Source organism: Trachemys scripta, chromosome 7 (assembly GCF_013100865.1).
Source record: "Trachemys scripta elegans isolate TJP31775 chromosome 7, CAS_Tse_1.0, whole genome shotgun sequence".
NCBI lineage: Eukaryota > Metazoa > Chordata > Testudines > Emydidae > Trachemys > Trachemys scripta.
The window spans coordinates 26,187,006-26,208,685 of NC_048304.1; the positions used below are offsets into that span (position 1 = coordinate 26,187,006).

Consider the following 21,680-nt stretch of genomic DNA (forward strand, 5'->3'; position numbering starts at 1 on the left):
CCACTCTGAGTCCCAGCACCCTGTATATATGCCTCACGCTGGTCTGCCTCACGGCACCAGTCCGACTCACAGCACTGGTCTCGCAACCCCGACTCTCGGAGCCATTCCCGCTCAAGGTGGTCGTCGGCTGATAGATCATGGTCCGGCTCGAGGTCCAGATCCCAATCTGTGACCTAGTGGCATCGCTCGCATCTACCTCGGACTGCACTTCCCAGTCGTCACTCGACCGACCAGCACTGCTCTACCCAGCGATACTGCTCGACGTCACGGCACCATGCCCCATCTCGGCACTGCTCCCCAATGCGGCACCGGTCCTGTTCATGGCACCATTCCAGATCTCATTCTGGACAACGTCCCCCGCTTTGGCAAGGGCCTCGATTGTGGTACCGCTCTACATCATGGCACCACTCTCCACCAAGGCAGAGCCCCACCTCGCAGCACCGATGGACCTCCTGGCACTGCTCCGCACCTCATCGCCGTTCCCCAGAGCAACATCACTGGTCACCGTCCTGCCCTCGTTATTCCTCACGGCACTCATCCCATCCATTCAAGGAGGAGGAGGCCTCTGTGGGGCAGTTCCACACTGCCCTCCCTTGGCCATCCCACTTGAGATCAGCCTCCTTCAGGTCAGGCAGAGCATCAGGGGCATTGGAAGCGCCCAGATCCGGGCCAGAAAGTCTTAGACAGGACGCTTCAGCGCCCCACTGGCAACCCCAGTGGCAATTCTGGACACCTTGGGCGTACCATCAGGCCCAAGGTGGCCCCCCGCAGCGCTCCCCCACCGTCCCATTCAGGGTCTCACCTCCCCGAGGCAACCATCAGCTGCCTGCCTCAGGATCCCTCACAAAACCCGGATCCAACCTCACTCCCGGTGGAAGCTACACCCGGGGCTCGGGAGGAGCCCATCCCAGAGGATCCGGAGGCCGTCACAGAACCAGTCCTGCTGGTGGCATCTTCCTCGTCCCCTCCTGACAAAGCGGTGGCGGGTACCTCCACGTCTGGTCCATCACCTATGGACTACAGGGCCCTGCAGGAACTCTTCTGAAGGGTGGCGCTAAATATGAACCTCCGGGTGGAGGAGGTGGTAGAGGACGAGGACCCTGTGGTGAACATCCTGGCACCAGAGGGTTCCTCTAGGGTGGCCTTACCCATGCTAAAGACTATCCAGTCTAACGCCAAAACTATTTGGCAAACGCCTGCCTCCATTCCCCCTACAGCCAAAGGGGCCGAACGGAAGTACTTTGTCCCTATTAAAGGGTACGAATATTTTTTCACTCACCCCCCTCTGTGTTCCTTTGTTGTGGAGGTGGTGAATGAAAAAGAGAGGCAGGGTCAGCAGGGGCCCGTGCCCAAATCAAGAGACACCGAACACCTTGATTTGTTTGGGAGAATCAACAGGGGGCCTTTTTCTCCGGATCACTAACCAGCTTGAGATCCTGAGCCGGTACAGTTATAACTCGTGGTCTGCGGTTCAGAAGTTCAAAGAGCTTCTCCCGTCTGAGTCAAGGGCTGAACTGGGGGCCACCTCTTGCCGGTTGCTCCTTGGGCAAGGTGGGTTGATTACAAAGCAATTTAAATTGTGATTTAAAGGAGCAAGCAAGAAACCTTGGTTTAAAAAAAATCAATTTTAATTGTTTTGCATTTGTACTTTATTTTCTGAAAGAGGTGGATTCTCAGTGATTGGTAACCATTAAATTGTGTTGATTTACAACTAAACATAGCTTTGCACTAAAGTGATGCTTCTTTTTGCTAGCCAGGATTATGCACTATATATCTACATTCTTTCATTTTATTCAGACTCTTAATTTTTTGTTTTTGTTATGGTAGAAAATTGTGAATGATGCATTTTTTATTCACTGCTTTGTGGTAAACAAGGTACATTATCAATTCACGGCTCTCCCATTCAGTCTATGCATGGCTCCCCATGTCTTCACCAAATGCACAGTGGTCGTGGCGGCCTTCCTTCACGGCCATCACGTGCATGTCTACCCTTACCTGGATGACTGGCTCCTCTGAGGCCACTCTTGTTAGCAGGTAGAATCGCAGGTGCAAATGGTCAGAGACACGTTCGAACACTTAGGTATCATTCTCAACTTCAGCAAATCCGTCCTCACCCCGACTCAAAGAATAGAGTTCTTCGGAGCAGTTCTCGATTCCAATCAAGCGAGAGCATTCCTCCCAGAGGTGTGGCATCTTGCCCTCTTGCAGATAATTAGCAGCCTTTGCAGTTTTCCCACCACCACAGCGAGGCAGTGCCTCAGGCTGCTGGGCCACATTGCATCCTGCACCTATGTGCTGCAGCATGCCAGATTGCGACTCAGGCCTCTGCAAGCGTGACTCGCATCCATGTATAGCCCACGCCGTGACAGTCTGGACATGGTGCTGACCGTTCCAAGGCGTCCCCTCGATTCCCTACGATGGTGGCTCGACTCCCGCATGGTGAGCACCAGGGTCCCTTTCCACCTTCCCCAGCCCACCTTGACTCTGGTAATAGATGCATCTGCACTCTGTTGGGAAGTGCAACGCAGAAGCCTGACAACTCAGGGCTTATGGCAAGTAGAGGAACTGGCTCTGCATATTAACATCAAAGAGCTCAGGGCAGTCCTCCTTGCGTGCCAAGTGTTTCTGCCTCGCTTTCAGAGGCAGTGTGTAGCGGTGCTCACAGACAATACCATGACTATGTTTTATATAAACAAGCAAGCCGGAGCCCGATCATCTCCTCTCCGTCAGGAAGCCCTCCTACTGTGGGAATTTTGTCTAGCCCACTCCATCCTTCTCCAAGCTTCATACCTGCCGGGCATTCAGAACATGCTGATGGACAGCCTGAGCAGACGATTCCTTACGCATGAGTGGTCGATTCATCCGGACATCATCCACTCAATCTTCCGCAGTTGGGGATTTCCCCGAATCGACCTGTTCGCCATGCGGGCCAACAGGAAGTGTTCAACCTTCTGCGGATCTCATCCTGGATCACAGCATTTATTCACGCTTGGTATGGCTTGGCGAAGGTTCCTCCACCTGCCATTACGTCTCACTCCACGAGGGCGCAAGCCTTGTTGACAGCCTTCCTGGTCCACGTACCTCTTCAGGAGATCTGCAGGGCTGCCACGTGGTCTTCAGTGCACACCTTTATGGTGCACTATGCCATTGTCCACCAATCTCAGAATGATGTGGCCTTCAGCAGAGTGGTTCTTTGATCTGCAATACCTTGACTCTGACCCCGCCTCCGAGGTACAGCTTGGAAGTCACCTAACTGGAATTGATATGAGCAAGCACTCGAAGAAGAAAAAAACGGTTACTCACCCTTTTTGTAACTGTTGTTCTTTCGAGATGTGTTGCTCATATCTATTCCATTCCCCCCCACCTTCCCCTCTGTCGGAATAGCCGGCAAGAAGGAACTGAAGGGGGTCAGGCCAGCAGGGTCGTATATAGAGCGCCATACTGGTTCCAATCCAGGGGGCTCCACAGCCGGCCCGACGGGTAGCAGCTAGGGAAAAGTTTCCGACAGCCATGCACGAGGCGTGCGCACATACCTAACTAGAATAGGTATGAGCAACACATCTCGAAGAACAACAGTTACAAAAAGGGTGAGTAACCGTTTTTTATATATGGTAATAAAAATGTCTGTTATCAACTGAACAATCAAATCATTAAGCTTAGCTGCTTTCATGTAAGCACATATTTTGTCCAATTTAACTTTAGAAGGGGAATATATTCTACAATAATAGAATATATTTTTCTGTGCCTTTAAAGATGCAGAATGCTTATTGCTGGTTCTTGCTGTTGGATGGCTCTTGTTATCTCCAGCAAAGTTACTTGAGGGAGTCCTGGTGTCATTCTGAGGAAAGTAGGAGCTGAAATAAGAAAGTCTTGCAGGGAGAAACCTGAGGCTGAAGGGTGGGTTTTTTTCATGTTGTTTGAGTTACCAATAAAGCCAACCACCAAGAAGAAGGAAAATTTGGACTTTTGTGTGTATATTCTCTATTTAGGCCAGGATGGGAAGATGTGCTGCTGCAAATCAGTTTTTTCTGTTCCAATGCATTTAAAGTGTAGGATCATCTAAGGGAATTAAGCATATTAAAAGAAATACATTATTTATGCACAAATAGCACATTAAAATAATAATAATTATTATAAGCCCATTAAAAACTTATTGAAAAATCTGGATACACAGTGCTTTTGCATAATATCTTTGTGATAAAAAATAATAATTTTAAAACTAGCTTTTCTAATGTCACTTTGTACTTAAACAAAGACCGTTGGAGAATATGGCATCCTTCTATGCACCATTTATAAAAAATAGAATTAAAAACAAAGAAACTTTGATTATAATGAACAGGCAGAATAATAAATGAGAATTTTAAGTCTATGTATAAAATGCAGTTGTTTATCTAAAATTAATCCATATCTCATAACTTTGAGAGCAGAATATATGGGTTGTTTTTCTTTGGCTCCATCAGAAATATTGTCCTCTAAATATTTACATTAATACATTAGAAACTTTGAAATAAAAGTGATATAGCTTCCTTGACATTTTTGCTGCTTAGCTCGGAGACTATAAAATTTTCAGCCTCTTACCTTACCTTGTATGAAGTTCATGAGCCATATTCTTACAGCTATTAACAGGTGGAGCTTAGGGTTAATTTATGACTCATTTATCCATGTTTATTTTTTCTCATGATTGAGCTTACGTATTTCTGGAGGAAGACATAGGCCATAACGTATTCTATTCTAAAAGCTGTTATATACTATGTGTTTTGTCTGAGCTGGAATATTTTGTTTCTCTCATTGCACAAATCTAATACATTCTTCTTATTATTTAAGAAACTAAGGGAAAGATTGCTGTCTTGTCTTCAAGGATGCTTAGGAATGTAAGGGGGAGTAAGACCCTTTCACAACCCTTCCTGACTCCCTGCATCTCCACTGCAGGATTATTTTAATTAATGCCATGGTTGGCACATGCAAATGGCTCCAAAGCATGGATTAAGAGGAAGGAGGAGAGAGAGAAAGAGAGGGAGTAACCATGAAGTCCATGTTTCATCATTTTCACTTTTTGCCAGAAATTACTCTTGTATTATGGTACTCACTGATAATTTAAAAACAGATTGTGTGGTGCTTATAAATAATAGGAAAATGTTGAGTAAATGAGAGGAAGGTCCAGAGACCTGTTATTTGTATGGTTAAATCTCCAGGAGGCAGAGCTAAAGAACTGATTGGAAAATATATTTAATTTGTAGCATTTAAGTCTTTCTTGTTAGGTATTTCTAATATGAATGTTTAGTGACAAGCTTACTTGGATTAAGCAAAGTGTGTTTTAAAACTATATGTCCAAGACTGTTTCTAACATGACAGAATTCAAAGAAACATTGCTAAAAATTGCACTATATAATGTAATACATGTATTCAGCTAAATGGCATGTGAAATATTTGGATCAAGAGAGAGCCCATTCTTTTAATTTGTTGGCACATAGTCTTTTCATGATTTTATGACACCTGCCACAATTTGCAACTGGATGACTATTCAAAGTGTAAATGATTTTTCAACTATCACAAGAAATATTCCTAAGTGTTTTCTGATTTATTTAAATGAGAAACAATAGCATTTTTTTATTTTATTTTATCAGGCAGGAAGCACTGCTTGCTGCAATCAGTGAAAAAGATGCAAACATTGCCTTGCTTGAACTGTCTGCTTCAAAGAAGAAGAAGACTCAAGAGGAAGTAATGGCTCTTAAACGAGAGAAAGACAGATTAGTGCATCAGTTAAAACAGCAGGTGGGAGAACATTCATTTTACTCTTCTATTGGGGGCTGCGGCTTGTTGGTATTTTCATTTTCACTGTTTTATTCTAACCTCATACTGAAAGTCTTCAAGCCAAGCCTACCTTGTACCAGCAGCTGTGCAAGGTAGGGTAAGAATAGTGTAAATGTTGCTGTATTATTACTTAATTGATGGCTGTAGTATTTAGATGCATGTTTGCTTGGCTCATGTTATATGCAGCCAACACACTTTCTGTTTTCCCTCTTCCATAAAAGCTGCCACCTTCGTCATCACAAAAGACATCAAAGAGCAGATGCATCGCTTCGAAGCTGTTTAGATAGGTGTACATTTGTAGTAAGTAGTTATTTGTTCAGAAGGTTTCATGTTTTCTGAGAGGTTATCTGGAAATCATAATTGTGATTAAAACAAACCCTAAAATTAATAAAAATACTTTTATCTTTGTTATTATAAACACACTGTAGCAGATGAGTGCTTAGTTACAGGCTCTAGAAATAAATGTTGCTACATGAAAAACTCTGTAAATGTCATTTTATTTTCTACCTTACAAATGAGGAAAATTACCATAGTAATCAGCATACAGTATCTTGGACATCTCCACTGGTTAATTTCAATAATGTGAACACACATTGTACACAGACTACTCTCTGATTTCATCATAGCACTTGTAGGTACCGTAGGCTCAATAGCAAGCCAGTGAGGGAAGGATGCTCAGATAACCTAAGTAGTAACTATCTGTGTCGTGTGTCATATGAGCATGTTGTCAAACACCTTCTCTCCTTCAGTAATGCTGAGCAAAGAGATGAGAAGGCTGTTTTCAGACCGTGACTGGTAGATAGTGTTGTATTTGGTGTTTTCCTTTGTTTGGTAGTGTCATCATTGAGTTTTGTGATTGTTACCAGAGAAGCAGGAAAATATCACAAGGCAAAGTCATGCTACTCCCTTCAGCCTCTCAAAGTAATCAATCAGTGGGTCATTTCACAGGTGAGCATGCCATGTTAATACTGTAGTTAGACAATGTTATGATTCTTTATTCTGAACCATACATTGCATACTATAGGTTTTCATTCACTCAGCAACAGAAAATTAAGGAAAACCCTTGCTTCTTAGCTAAGTTCCCTATAGCTCTGACCTCAGGCACCTAATCATTATAGCTTTTTCCCACAGGTCTATAGAAATAGGAAACAGCCCCTGAGCATGAACATATCATCCATTTGTGATGCTGACTTCATCACAGACATTGCTGCCAAGTACCTGGGTTCCAGCCATGATGCACATATGTCTCAGGTCAGTCAGCTATTAAGGAGACATTTCAGCCAATACCATATACCCAGTAGATACATCAACATTTGTACTTTTTCATTGTTTTTACTTATTGATCCCAGGATTTCCCATGCTGCAGCCAAGCAGCATGGATTCAAACAAGGATAGGTTCTTTTTCTTTTCTTTCTTTTTTCTTTATTTTTGTTAGACGATAGCAGATATTTCCTGTGACCACTTCAGATAAGTCCCTTTTTTCCTTCTCCTGCATCTTTCCTGACTGAAGAGTGAAACAATAGAGCACCTTACCTTTACAATGTTCGTCAACGATATTTTTGAAATGCACTCTAGATACCTATACACATATTGTGGTATGTCTCTTCAACTGATTTCTGTGAAAGTTTGTCAAACATCCATAATTTCCTTCAGCCACACTGTAGAAACAGATAGAAGCAAAAAAAAGGAGAAGAGAGTAGCTAGAGAAGCATTATTTTGGATAGTTTAGATTAGAAACCAAGTACTACATGCTACTTCACTATTTATAGCTTTTATACACATTAAATTGATGCCAAAATTACCTCGTTTTATTGTCCTGGACATCTCAAGAAGAAAGACAAAACACGGTGAATGTGGTTTAACTAGGCTGCAACTTTATTAAGTAAAACATCTGGGACTCCTCTGTGTAGGTCATCCTTCCTTCTGTAATCTGTGCAATATGGGGGAGGGCTGATATCAGTCCTCATTGCAGGTCACTACTACCCTCTCCTCATGCAAGAGTTAAGGGTATAGGGAAAAGAGGTTGTCTCCTTGCTGTATCGGACATTAGAAACCCTAACCCTGTTCCCCACCTTTTTTAGGAGATGTGTAATCTGCTTCCAATTCTGATTTATCAGGGGAACCAGACCCTATTGAACAATTAACTATGATGGGCATCTGCCAAGTTGTGACATTAATTTTACAACCTAACCTATCTGCCAGGTCCCTGGGTGACTGAGAGGAGAAAGGATGGCAAAACAAAACAATAAAAAAGCCCAACCAAACAAAAAATAAAACCAAAACATCCTGCCCAGACCAATCTGGCAGTGAAGGAAATACTTCTTTCCAGTGCAGAAAGGTGACTAGATAATGCCAAATAGCAAGGCTACAAAAGCCAGTCCTACTCTATTCCCAAGTGAGGGAGATATTTCCTCCAAGGCACATGATGGCATCTCAGGCAGGGGGACAGGCCTGTAAGACCTCCCAGTGGGTGCACAGGAGCAAATAGGCTTACGCTATACTCCTCTGTCTAGCCAATCAGCCAAGGAGCACACCTTCTCAGGCCCACAAGAAGGCGGGGTGCCCATGGGGGGTGGAGAGGAGGTCAGTCCTTGAAGTGGCCAACTTTTTCCCCCCATACTGTCTCAGAGAAAGCCTCCTCATCAGTGAGGCTGCAGTGAAAGTGGTAATGGGGGGAAAGGTTTGCATGGGGACCCACTATCAATAGACTGAAGAGGTGTCGCTGAGAATCTCTTTAGCAGAACAAAGAGTAGACCTTTTTTGTATCACAAAGAGACATCAGTAGGTGATAGCAAATGAGGTTAGAAATGGGTAATTTAAGGGTTCCAGTGCCTAGACTGTCTTTGCTCGCAGGGAGTTTTCAGCTTCTGCCTTTTATGGTACTGTGTTCATTTCCTGTACAAGAATTCAGCCATAGCTTGGGTAGCAAAGAATATGGATGAAACAGATTTATCTCCACATTGTATTGCTGCATGATCTATAATGTTCTGGTTATATCAATTCTTTTGCAGGATATTTCTTCATAACACTCATGCCACACTGGTACTTTCTACTGTGCGCCAGTATAAATAGAAATGTTTCTTTTTTCCCTTCTTTTTTATATCTTCCAATGGGAACCTTTGTGCTGCTCTTCAGGTTTTGGTCTAATGAACGCTAACTTTTTACTCTTTTCTGTTGAGCTTGCCTCTCATTTTACCTTCCTGTTAGACATATTTTAATATTACTGCTCCAAAAGAGAAAGCAATAATCATGTAATAAAAGCAGAAGCCCTCCCATATCACTTCTAGGTACAGACATGTGGTATGAATCAGGTACCAGGGGATAATTGCCAATCTCCTGTTTAAAACAGAATAGCTGATTTGTAATGATTCCAAAATGATATTATAGTTAGGGTTAGATTGTGTTAGCACTTCCATTTACATCTCTGTTTTCAAAGATTAGTAACTTTAGCAAGCAAATAATTTGGTGTTTGAAATTAGATATGCTGGTTCTCTGTCAGGAGGTGGTTTATCTTTTAAAACTATGGAAATTTATTTGGCCTTTTTATGACTAACTTAAGAAAATACTGTTTGAATCAGCTGTTATTTTGAAAGTATCAAATATAGGCAAATTAGCTCAGCCTAAATAAAAACTGTCCTGAAACTTTGCCCAATGTTCAAGATGCACCATTATATATCTCAGACCTGTTTCATTTGTTTTTTGCTTTCATTGCCATATTCTAAGGCTGGGGGGGGGGGGGGGTCCTCTTTCTTTCTGTCTCACAAACATTCCCTGGCCCTGCTGTTGTCTTCTCCAGTGGCATCCCAGAATGCATAACACACCAGAGAAACTCAAGTGTGAAGCCCCAAAGTGAACAACATTGTGCACTGGGAGATGTGGAACCTATCATGCCAGTATGCTAGACTGTCACTGAAGAATGATTGCAGTATCTCAGAAACTCCTGATGCTACTGGTAGTGAAGGCCACAGTAACGTCTCTCTGGAAACTCCTGTTGCTTTTAATGGAGATGGGAAGTTGAAGTGTCTCGTTTAGGAAATTCCTGTTTTTGATGGACCACAAAGATCCTAAACTTCCACCAAAGAAATCTGCCCTGGGAGAGGGGAAAACCATAGAGGCTGATAGGAAGAAGGACTGTAATTCCCCCTGCCTTTCCAAGGAATCTTTAATAATTGGTATGAGGAGCCCTGGAATAGCCTTCTGAAATCTCGAATTTTTGGTGGGGGGGACATGGGACAGTCCTGTTGATGGGAATGAGATCCCTAGATTCGCTGATAAGGAGAAAATGTGAAGCCTCCCTACTAATACCTCTGCCAGCAGGAGAGAGGGCCAAGGAGTTTCCCCGATATGTTCTGATCTGGGTTAGGCCTATGGAGGTAAGGTATGAGGGAAGGGTCATAGAACTTTGGTGGGGAGACCTCAAAATGTTTAGGGTCTCCTAAAATTCATTTAAAATGTCTAGGTGCTTATCTGGCAAGAACATCTAACCATTTGCAAATTCACCTTCTGCTGCCGAAAACACTATACAGCAGGATCTGGTGACTCCCAGAATGTGTAGTCATATAGGCATCCAAGATCTGCTTCATATTTAAAGAGATATGGGACTGTATGTAGTAGATTTTTATTATTGTGTTTTAACAGTTCAAGAGGTCAATTCTATTAAACTCAGTGGAGTAACCCAATGTATTGAGGTTTCTCATAGAGTTTTATTGTGATTGGATTAACGCCAAAAACCAGATTCTATCACAGTGCTGTAATGCATCACAGATTTACACTGAGATTGAATTGCCTAAATGCAAATGTGTCTGGATTTACCACAGGCTTACCCTGTGATAAACTGCTCTAATTGCTCTGATAGAGTCCTAAAGCATCATGGTGTATTTTGTACTTCAGATGGAAGCAGATTGGCTCTCCACAACACTTCCGCAAGATAGTTTCAAAAGAACATTAAGGGTGTACCACAAACTGATGAAAGCACAAAAATTCCCATGTGATGGAGAAAAGTACCATATGTTTTTCAATAGCTAGGCATAACAGGGCAGCACCTGAACAGCTTTCTTAATCAGCCCCATTGTGCCTACGAGGCCATATGTTATGCTTCCACCTTAACGATGAATTTCCTTCCTTTTGTCAGTCTGTGTCATAACCTTAATGTTATTTAATGGCTTTTATTTTCAATGTGAATTGTGTTATAACAAAGTCAATTCTTAGTAAAAAAAAAAAATTGGAGAAAAATATCTACTTCCCATGTATGACAGGTTAGCCAGCTGCACCCTTTTCTTTTCTTGAAGTTTCATCCATATGTTGTCTTCAGTGCAAGTATTTGTCTGTTTGCAATACTTTAGAAAAGTAAATTTCTATATAACTGCTAATTAGGTCTAGGTTTTTTTAAAAAAGACATATAGTTGCACACACAAAATGCTTTCAAAATTTTACATACTATTTGCGAACATACTCAATTAAAAAACAAAACCAAGGAAAAAACAACAGATAATTGTACGAGCAAATTGATTGTAATTTGCATGTATAACTGCACTATTTGCATGTAGAATCATAGAAGATTAGGGTTGGGAGAGACCTCAGAAGGTCATCTAGTCCAACCCTCTTCTCAAAGCAAAACCAACCTCAACTAAATCATCCCAGCCAGGGCTTTGTCAAGCCGGGCCATAAAAACCTCTATGGATAGAGATTCCACCACCTCCCTACGTAACCCATTCCAGTCCTTCACCACACTCCTCGTGAAATAGTTTTTCCTAATATCCACCTAGACCTCCCCCACTGCAACTTGAGACCATTGCTCCTTGTTCTGTCATCTCCCACAACTGAGAACAGCCTAGCTCCATCCTCTTTGGAACCCCGCTTCAGGTAGTTGAAGGCTGCTATCAAATCTCCCCTCATTCTCTTCTGCAGACTAAATAAGCCCAGTTCCCTCAGCTTCTCCTCATAAATCATGTGTCCCAGCCTCCTAATCATTTTTGTTGCCCTCCTCTGGACTCTCTCCAATTTGTCCATATCCTTTCTGTAATGGGGGGCCCAAAACTGGACACAATACTCCAGATGTGGCCTCACCAGTGCCCAATAGAGGGGAATAATCAGTTCCCTCGATCTGCTGGCAATGCTCCTACTAATGCAGTCCAATATGCCGTTAGCCTTCTTGGCAACAAGGGCACAGTGTTAACTCATATCCAGCTTCCCGTCCACTGTAATCCACAGGTCCTTTTATGCAGAACTGCTGTTTAGCCAGTCAGTCCCCAGCCTGTAGCATTGCATGGGATTCTTCCATCCTACGTGCAGGACTCCGCACTTGTCCTTCTTGAATCTCATCAGATTCTTTTGGCCCAATTCTCCAATTTGTCTAGGTCATTCTGGACCCTATCCCTACCCTCCAGAATATCTACTTCTCCCTCCAGCTTAATGTTATCTGCGAACTTGCTGAGAGTGCAATCCATCCCATCATCCAGATCATTAATGAAGATGTTTAACCAATCCCTGGGGCACTCCGCTTGATACCGGCTGCCTACTAGACATCGAGCTATTGATCACTACCTGTTGAGCCCGACAATCTAGCCAGCTTTCTATCCACCTTATAGTCCATTCATCCAATCCATACTTCTTTAACTTGCTGGCAAGAATACTGTGGGAGACTATATCAAAAACTTTGCTAACGTCAAGATATTTCACAGCCACCACTTTCCCCATATCCACAGAGCCAGTTACTCATCCTAGAAGGCAATCAGGTTGGTCAGGCATGACTTGCTCTTGGTGAATCCATGTTGACTGTTCCTGATCACCTTCCTCTCCTTCAAGTGCTTCAAAATTGATTCCTTGAGGACCTGCTCCATGATTTTTCCAGGGACTGAGTTGAGGCTGACCAGTCTGTAGTTCCCTGGATTCTCCTTTCCTTTTTTAAAGATGGGCACTATTTTTGACCCTTTCCAATCATCTGGAACCTCCCCCGATCGCCATGAGTTTTCAGAGATAATGGCCAATGGCTCTGCAATCACAAAAGCCAATTCTCTCAGCACCCTCGGATGCATTAGATCCGGCCCCGTGGACTTTTCTAAATAGTCCTTAACCTGTTCTTTCACCACTGAGGGCTGCTCACCTCCTCCCCATACATGTACTGTCACACTAATTATGTGTGTGGAATAGGTGGGCCTTATGTGTATAACACCCTCTTTAATGTCTGTTCTAATATTTAATTTAAAAAATGATTTATTTAAGGTTGTGCGATTATTATTATTATTTATTATCATCCTGGCTAGGAGGAAGAGATTAAAACTGATTAAAATTCTAGAACAGTTACATTAAATAAACAAATAAATAAAGCAACCTTGCTAAAATGGATTCCTGTACACTTTCTGAATTATACCTGCTGTCAGAAAGAACTCAGTTTGACTTTCAGATTCCAATTTTATTTTGCAATTAGAAAAACCTATTATTGTTTGTAAATTGAGTAAATTTGCTTTGGAAACTGTTGAAAGCCAATAGACACTGAACTTGCAAAATCTATTTTTCCATACTCACTTTTTAGGTGATAACCATGCTTTAAAATCAAATGATAAAATAAAGGCTTCATTTTAAAAGAAAGATGTGTGTGTTGTCTTTTCAAATATCTCTATCAGTTGAATAATATTTTTTTGTAATTGACAAATTTACTAATTTGCTATGAAAGTGTCTGGCAGTTGGCAAAGCAAATCATAAGTGCAGGATAAACTAAAAGTAAATAAAACAAAGTATAGAATATTTATGTTTAGAGGATTCATTGCAAATTTCACATCTTTGGTGCTTTTTAAATATATAGGACTAAATTATGGCTCTTAGAGCCATGTCGTGGGCTGTCTCTCTGACTAGTCAAAGTACTCCAATGGTAGTGCAGACTTAATGCTTCCAAGCGTACTGACTCAGCATCAGGAGTTGCTAGACCTGTACAAAAATGTAGCATTTCCCATGCTAGGCAGTGAATAGAATGGAGTGAAGCAATAGCTTGTCATGTCTCCTTTCACTCAAGAAGCACAACCAACACCCTAAATACTTTAAATAAACTAAGTATTTGCATAAACAAATGAGAATATTACAACACATTGTAAATCTCTGGACTTACATTAATGGAGACACATATTGAGGATCAAGATATTATTTTATGCCCGAACTTGTCATAAAATGTGTAATACACACACAGAATCCTTCTGAGATATTCCATTTAAAAGACCAGTGAATGTCTATGTTGCAGAAAATGTATTTGTTTATAACAGGTCTCTCTGTATTGTGTCATTTTGATAACCGTAGGTATGATACTTAACTTCTCTGTGTCACAATTTACCCATCTGCAGAAAAAGCGATAATAATGTTCACCCATGTGGTGCACTTTGAGATCTTTGGCTGACAGATGCCACCATTTAAGTGTAAAGAATTATAGATAGTTATTATAGAGCTGAAACCAAATATTTGTTATGTAGGGGTTTAAATCAAAGTGAAGCACAGTGAAACACCAGCAACTGAACAGATAGGAGCGTTCTGATTGTTTTACTTGTGTATACTAAAGTTGAACGCTTGATAGGCCTCAATGTTTGTGTGAGGTTTAAAAGAGCTTTCAGAAATAAAGTATTAACCCACCACTAGGGCTGTGGTTGACTGATTGTATAATATGTCTAATCATCCTAGCAAGGATTCCTTTTGAGTATTCAGAGATAGTTATTGTTAGTGACATTTGTACAATGATGCAACCCTTCATGAAATAATTAACCTAAAACCCATTATTAAAAAAATCTCAAGGGATTTTTTTTAAGAACAGAAGATATTCAGTGTTCTTGATTTATCCTGAACTCAGATACTGTGAGTAAATTTCCCAGTTGTCTCTTTACACTTTTGGGATGTTCAGCCAAAAACGTAAGTGGAATTGGCCAAATTGAGAGGTTTTCCAACTCCTTGAGAGCATTTTATTCTTCTTCTCCAAACAAGAAATTAGAAACCTTTCCAACATTTTTGAGACTGCAGGTGTACGGGATATTTTGGCCAGAGGCAAAACTGGTGTTTGGCAGTGTTCTCTAACCTATTAGTTCATTGTTTCATATTTCAGCACATGAACATATTGCTGATGGAATAAACAGTGTGAGAACCAATCAAGGAACTTGTAATATCGCAACAATGTTAACCGCTAGCAATGTTTTCTCTTTCAAGCAATCCATAGAAGTATTTCTTACTATGAGCTAGAGTGGGTATAGGTGCAAATAGTGCTTACAGCAACACCAGAGAAAAATGAAAATGAAAGAAATATATTGCATTATACAGCTTAAGTACATAAAAAATAGTGTTAATGTGACATTAAGGGGCTGAAATCAAGAACTCAAGTCAGGAAATTCCATAAATTAGGGTTTTTCTTGCAACATTCATTCAGCTATATTGCATACATCCTGTATATTTTATTATATATATTAGAAATATAAATAGTAATAGTATATTTATATTTAACAAGGAAAACAGGAATAGAAATTGCTACATATGTGTGATGTGACCAAGTTAGTGTTGCAGCTCAAAACATAATTTTTTAGAATTTCAGACTACTGGGTTCTGCATTTTGCAACTTTAATGGTACATTAATGCTACCTCATTGGATTCAATTTTCCTAATTTTTAAGGAATGAGGGGACAAAATATCTAGTGTTCCTTTCTTACATCCTCTGCAGAGATCACCAGCTGAAATCTTACCCCGCTTTATTACTTTCAAGCAGAATGTACTTTTGTGTACTCGCTATAAAATTTGACCCGTAATGACTTTTTTGCCTCAGTTTCCTCATCAGTCAAATGGAGACAGCAAGACTTAATTATGTCACAGAGTTGTTGATAAATTAAATTAATGTGTGTAAAGTTCTTTAAGTTCCTCAGGTGGAAGATGTTATAGAAATGAAAAGCATTACTACTATTAGTATCATCATCCCAGATCTTTATTAGAGGAGGACTTGGCAGAGTGCTGGACCTTATTCTCCATAATTTTTCATCAGGGGCTTGTAAGGAAATGCATATATATGCTATAATTTTTCATTTCTTTTGAAAGTGATGTAATTCTTATTTTAAAGTGGTTGAAATTTTTGTGAACAATGGCCAACTCTTCCTCGCCTCAACTAAGCATATTTCCTGAAAGAAACTGACTCTTAAGTATTTTTCTCACAAAAAATGTTTAAATAACGTTAGTTATGACACAAACTAACAAAATCAAAGACATTTAGCAATACCCTGGGGTGAATGTTCAGAACAGTGTATAGTGTGTGGATTTAATCAACCAACAACTTCACTGGGAGTTATATTGTCCAATTCTACTCTCACCAAGTCTGTGGATGTTTTGCTGCTGACTCCATTCTGTCGGGACAGGAGGGGTTTCCAAGTGAACTGGTATTCTTGGTCATAATTATATACACATCTGAGACCTTTGTAATGCCAGGATACAATGTTGAAAGTTAAGGATCAAAGTCCATATTTGCAACCAGCCTCCCCAGTTGTAGGCATATCTGTTCACTGTGCTGGAAAACAAGAACTGAATGTGGAAATCAGTATTTGCAGTATTTACTCTACCATCTCTAGTCTTTCTGTCATAGTAACAGTATCTTATATTATGAAAACTTCAAGATGTGTATTACTAACTGAAGCAACTACTTGATGTTATGGCTGTAACCTTTATTCTCCCTTTCACTTATGTTTGTCACTATCTTTCATAATAGTGGCCTTAATTCAGCAGTCTTTAAGCCTTTAAGCACATAACTCCCACAAACTTACTTTCTAATATTTTTTTATTTTTCTCAGTCATGAAGTTTACTTGTCACTAATGTTATTCACTTTCCAGTGTGCACAATATTTTATTTTGTTTTATTATGGTAGGCTTGTTTTAAATAATGTGCAAATCTTTGTAATATATTAGTTCATCACGTAAATCAATCCTAGAATACAAGTTCATGGTTAGATCGTGTTTCGTGGTAATGCTAGTTACTCCAGAAGAGGTATTTAGGGACAGGGCTGTGTTGAGAGAATATCTGCTACACCTACTCAAGAGATGTAGCAAGGGTAGCGCTCCTCACAATCTCCCCAGCACCTTTGGAAGTTTTATGTTTTAAAAGGCATAATAGCTCCAGATGCACCTGCTTGGGTGTTGTGCTTCTTTCCCTCTTCTGTTCCACTCAAGGAGTCATAATTGAGCTTTTTTACCAAATGTTCCACTGAGATGAAAAAAAAGCTGCTTCTTTTTTTTCTTGCCTGGCATAGAAACTGTGATGGGTGGGCCTTGTAGGAATTGTGGACCTGGTATGGTAGCCAACACACACTGTTTCTAGTCAGTCCTCCTTTAAAACGGATCACCACCTACTTCTCAGCATTGTCCTTATTGAGGGTCCTAAATCCTTGATGAGCCATAGAGATGTCTAGTGCAGGGGTCGGCAACCTTTCAGAAGTGGTGTGCCGAGTCTTCATTTATTCACTCTAATTTAAGGTTTCGTGTGCCAGTAATACATTTTAACGTTTTTAGATGGTCTCTTTCTATAAGTCTATAATATATAACTAACTATTGTTGTATGTAAAGTAAATAAGGTTTTTAAAATGTTTAAGAAGCTTCATTTAAAATTAAATTATAATGCAGAGCCCCCCAGACCGGTGGCCAGGACCCAGGCAGTGTGAGTGCCACTGAAAATCAGCTCACGTGCCACCTTCAGCACGTGTGCCATAGTTTGCCTACCCCTGGTCTAGTGATACTCTTTTTCATTGGTGATCTTCTCAGTTTAAACTTGTGCTATAACTTCTGTAAAACCACAGAAGCCACAATTAACTTTGTTCAAGCAAGTATTTCAAAATTAATTGAGGTTTAATGTATGGTTCTCTGGGCTAGCCAAAAGGCTGCTGTTTAGGCAATCGACTGAAACTGGGGAGATGTAGCTTTTGGTTTGGCTGGAAGGATTGGGAAAGGATGTTACAAGTCCCAAGTGTTACCATTTTTGCCCTGAAAATGGAAAATGTTTGCATTATATTAAAAAAATCATGAATCTCCATTAAAATATATTTTTCTCCACAAGGCATTTATGAAGCATAAATGGAGAAATTCATTCAGGTCTATTATTAAGTTTTCAACTATGATAAAGCTTAATGAAGGCAGGCTGTACTTTAGGTAATGTCTATTTGATCTTATACGCAGAACTAATGACTAGTCATTCAAAATATATTGTAAATTAATGGGTCTCAAATTTAGCTACCCCTATTATACATTTAGTTTTAAAATGTTCCTGTGATATTGGACCAATCACGTCTGCAAACAAGAACTGGTAATAGATAGAGTGCCTTAACAAAAAAAGCCAAGCAGTGTTGTGATGTCTCTTTGCTCTCTCTCTGCTACCCATCTCTATTCTAATAAGCCAGCAATGGGTTGAAATTGATATTTCCTTTCTCAATTGTTTCTTTGTCTACTAAGGAAAAAATCCAGTACTTTCCACTTGAATTGTATACTTTACATGGTGCAAGTAGGAGAGCTGAACCCAAAAATGAAACAGCAAAAATTAAGTGTATCATTCAGATTTTACAAGACAGGGGAAGACAATTGGTACTATTAGCCATATAGTTGCAGCATTAAAGGTCTTGGTTTGCTACTGTAGCTTCCGATTCATGTCTGTTTTTAAATAATTATTGTGGGGAATTATCCTGTTAAAGAGTTATTTCCTGTCATTGTAAAATATCAAAAAGAGACCTACCGTCTTATATTGCTTGTCTGCTTTTAGTAGGACCTGGCCTGAAATGTCCCCAGGCAGCTTCTATTCCAGAGCTTTAATTATGCTTTTTAACCTACTTCTTTGTGTCTGTGTTCTTACATACTTCTTTGTAATTACCAAGTTTAGTAGTGGGACTCAGACAAATACTTTTAGCGTGACTTTAACCTATACATTACTGACTATGCTGTATTATTACAAGATATTTCCTGTGCTTTGAGTCATGCTGTTAATTCACAGAACTTGAAAAGGTTTAGAAGACGCAAGCTGCAAATGTAGTGAACCACAACAGAAAAATCAAATGGACCATGTTCAGATCAGAATAACTTTATTCAATCACAAATGCCATGAAAGTTGAAATTTGGCCTCAGTACTTCATATAAGTATTTGCCTGGCACTTGGAATTGCAGTCTGTCTCAGTCTGCCAAGTTTCTAATATCCCAGCTGGTGTTTGTGACAGGACTACTACCTTTCAGCATTTAAAAGAGAGAGACTTATTAGGCACTCTGTCTTGTCTCAGGATAAGTCAGTCACATTTTGGAATATTGCATGGCAACAGGTGTCAGAGCTGTTAATATCAGTTAAATAGTATTTTATGCAAAGCTCTTCTGCCACTGGTCAGCTATTTAAATGATCAAATCAAAGTCTCTGACAAAGTCCACTGGGGGGGCAGAGGGAGGGAGGAAACCAATCCCACCTACTTTCCATTCATCATTTCTAGCAATCTTGAATGGAGAGATTGTGCCTAACTTGCTTTCAGGTGGTTAGGCAGACAGACTGCTTTGCTCGAAGGTTTATTTATGCCATCCAGGCCTCATGCCATGTACTTCCCCCAGGATCCTTTCTGCATCACGTACTTACTCTTTGAGCTCTACCCCATGACATACCTTGGTTTAACTTTCAAATTAGCAGTTAACTTTAAAAAAAAATCTGCAAACTGTTCCATCACTTTTAAAACAGCTAATTATTGTGGGCTCATTCTGCTTATATTTCCTAGAATTTTTCTTGCATGATAAATTGTACTTCCATTTCTGGTACAGAATCTGCCAACATTTTTCTCTCCTAAAATATTACTACACAGTTAATCAGGGATCTAATTTGGGTCTCCATTGCAGCTGTGTGAGACCTTGGATGAAGGTTGGCCTTTAAGAGAACTAAGTTATTCCTTACAATTATTCCTTACTCCTATTCTCAGGCACTTTGGACCTTGATGGCAGAAATTTCTGCTCAAGCACACATCCACCCATGATTGTGCTCTACTAAGCTGACTAGATAGCAAGTGTGAAAAATCGGGACAGGGGGTGGGGCATAATAGGTGCCTGTGTAAGAAAAAGTCCCAAATATCAGGACTGTCCCTATAAAATCAGGACATAGAATCACAGAATCATAGAATATCAGGGTTGGAAGGGACCTCAAGAGGTCATCTAGTCCAACCCCCTGCTCAAAGCAGGACCAATTCCCAACTAAATCATCCCAGCCAGGGCTTTGTCAAGCCAGGCCATAAAAACCTCCAAGGAAGGAGACTCCACCACCTCCCTAGGTAACGCATTCCAGTGCTTCACCACCCTCCTAGTGAAATAGTTTTTCCTAATATCCAACCTGGACCTCCCCCACTGCAACTTGAGACCATTGCTCCTTGTTCTGTCATCTGCCACCACTGAGAACAGCCGAGCTCCATCCTCTTTGGAACCCCCCTTCAGGTAGTTGAAAGCTGCTATCAAATCCCCCCTCATTCTTCTCTTCTGGAGACTAAACAATCCCAGTTCCCTCAGCCTCTCCTCATAAGTCATGTGCTCCAGACCCCTAATCATTTTTGTTGCCCTCTGCTGGACTCTTTCCAATTTTTCCACATCCTTCTTGTAGTGTGGGGCCCAAAACTGGACACAGTATTCTAGATGAGGCCTCACCAATGTCAAATAAAGGGGAACGATCACGTTCCTCGATCTGCTGGCAATGCCCCTAATTATACAGCCCAAAATGCCGTAAGCCTTCTTGGCAACAAGAGCACACTGTTGACTCATATCTAGCTTCTCATCCACTGTGACCCCTAGGTCCTTTTCTGCAGAACTGCTACCTAAACATTCGGTCCCTAGTCTGTAGCAGTGCATGGGATTCTTCCATCCTAAGTGCAGGACTCTGCACTTGTCCTTGTTGAACCTCATCAGGGTTTTTTTGGCCCAATCCTCTAATTTGTCTAGGTCCCTCTGTATCCGATCCCAACCCTCTAGTGATCTACCACGCCTCCTAGTTTAGTGTCATCTGCAAACTTGCTGAGAGGGCAGTCCACACCATCCTCCAGATCATTAATAAAGATATTAAACAAAACCGACCCCAGGACCAACCTTTGGGGCACTCCGCTTGAAACCGGCTGTCAGCTAGACATGGAGCCATTGATCACTACCCGTTGAGCCCGATGATCTAGCCATCTTTCTATCCACCTTACAGTCCATTCATCCAGCCCATACTTCTTTAACTTGGTGGCAAGAATACTGTGGGAGACCAAAAGCTTTGCTAAAGTCAAGGAATAACACATCCACTGCTTTCCCCTCATCCACAGAGCCAGTTATCTCATCATAGAAGGCAATTAGGTTAGTTAGGCACGACTTCCCCTTGGTGAATCCATGCTGACTGTTCCTGATCACTTTCCTCTCCTCTAAGTGTTTCATAATTGATCCCTTGAGGACCTGCTCCATGATTTTTCCAGGGACTGAGGTGAGGCTGACTGGCCTGTAGTTCCCCGGATCCTCCTTCTTCCCTTTTTTAAAGATGGGCGCTACATTAGCCTTTTTCCAGTCATCCGGGACCTCTCCCAATCACCATGAGTTTTCAAAAATAATGGCTAATGGCTCTGCAATCTCATCCGCCAACTCCTTTAGCACCCTCGGATGCAGCGCATCCGGCCCCATGGACTTGTGCACGTCCAGTTTTTCTAAATAGTCCCGAATCACTTCTTTCTCCCCAGAGGTCTGGTCACCTTCTCCCCATATTATGCTGCCCAGTGCAGCAATCTGGGAGCTGACCTTGTTCGTGAAGACAGAGGCAAAAAAAGCATTGAGTACATTAGCTTTTTCCACATCCTCGGTCACTAGGTTGCCTCCCTCATTCAGTAAGGGGCCCACACTTTCCTTGACATCTG

At 41.1% G+C, this 21,680-nt stretch overlaps 1 protein-coding gene across 6 annotated transcripts in view; it reads left to right on the plus strand.

The window, feature by feature from the left end:
* Nucleotides 1-21,680, plus strand: part of ERC2 (ELKS/RAB6-interacting/CAST family member 2) — an 840,163-nt gene that overhangs the window by 615,627 nt on the left and 202,856 nt on the right. For all 6 annotated transcript variants that reach the window (XR_004646570.1, XR_004646571.1, XR_004646572.1 and 3 more), the window contains one exon: nt 5,625-5,772. Coding sequence is in view for 1 of the 6 variants with exons in the window: in XM_034777024.1 (XP_034632915.1) it covers nt 5,625-5,772 (148 nt within the window). In the remaining 5 variants the exon portion in view is untranslated. The remainder of the gene's footprint in view (nt 1-5,624; nt 5,773-21,680) is intronic.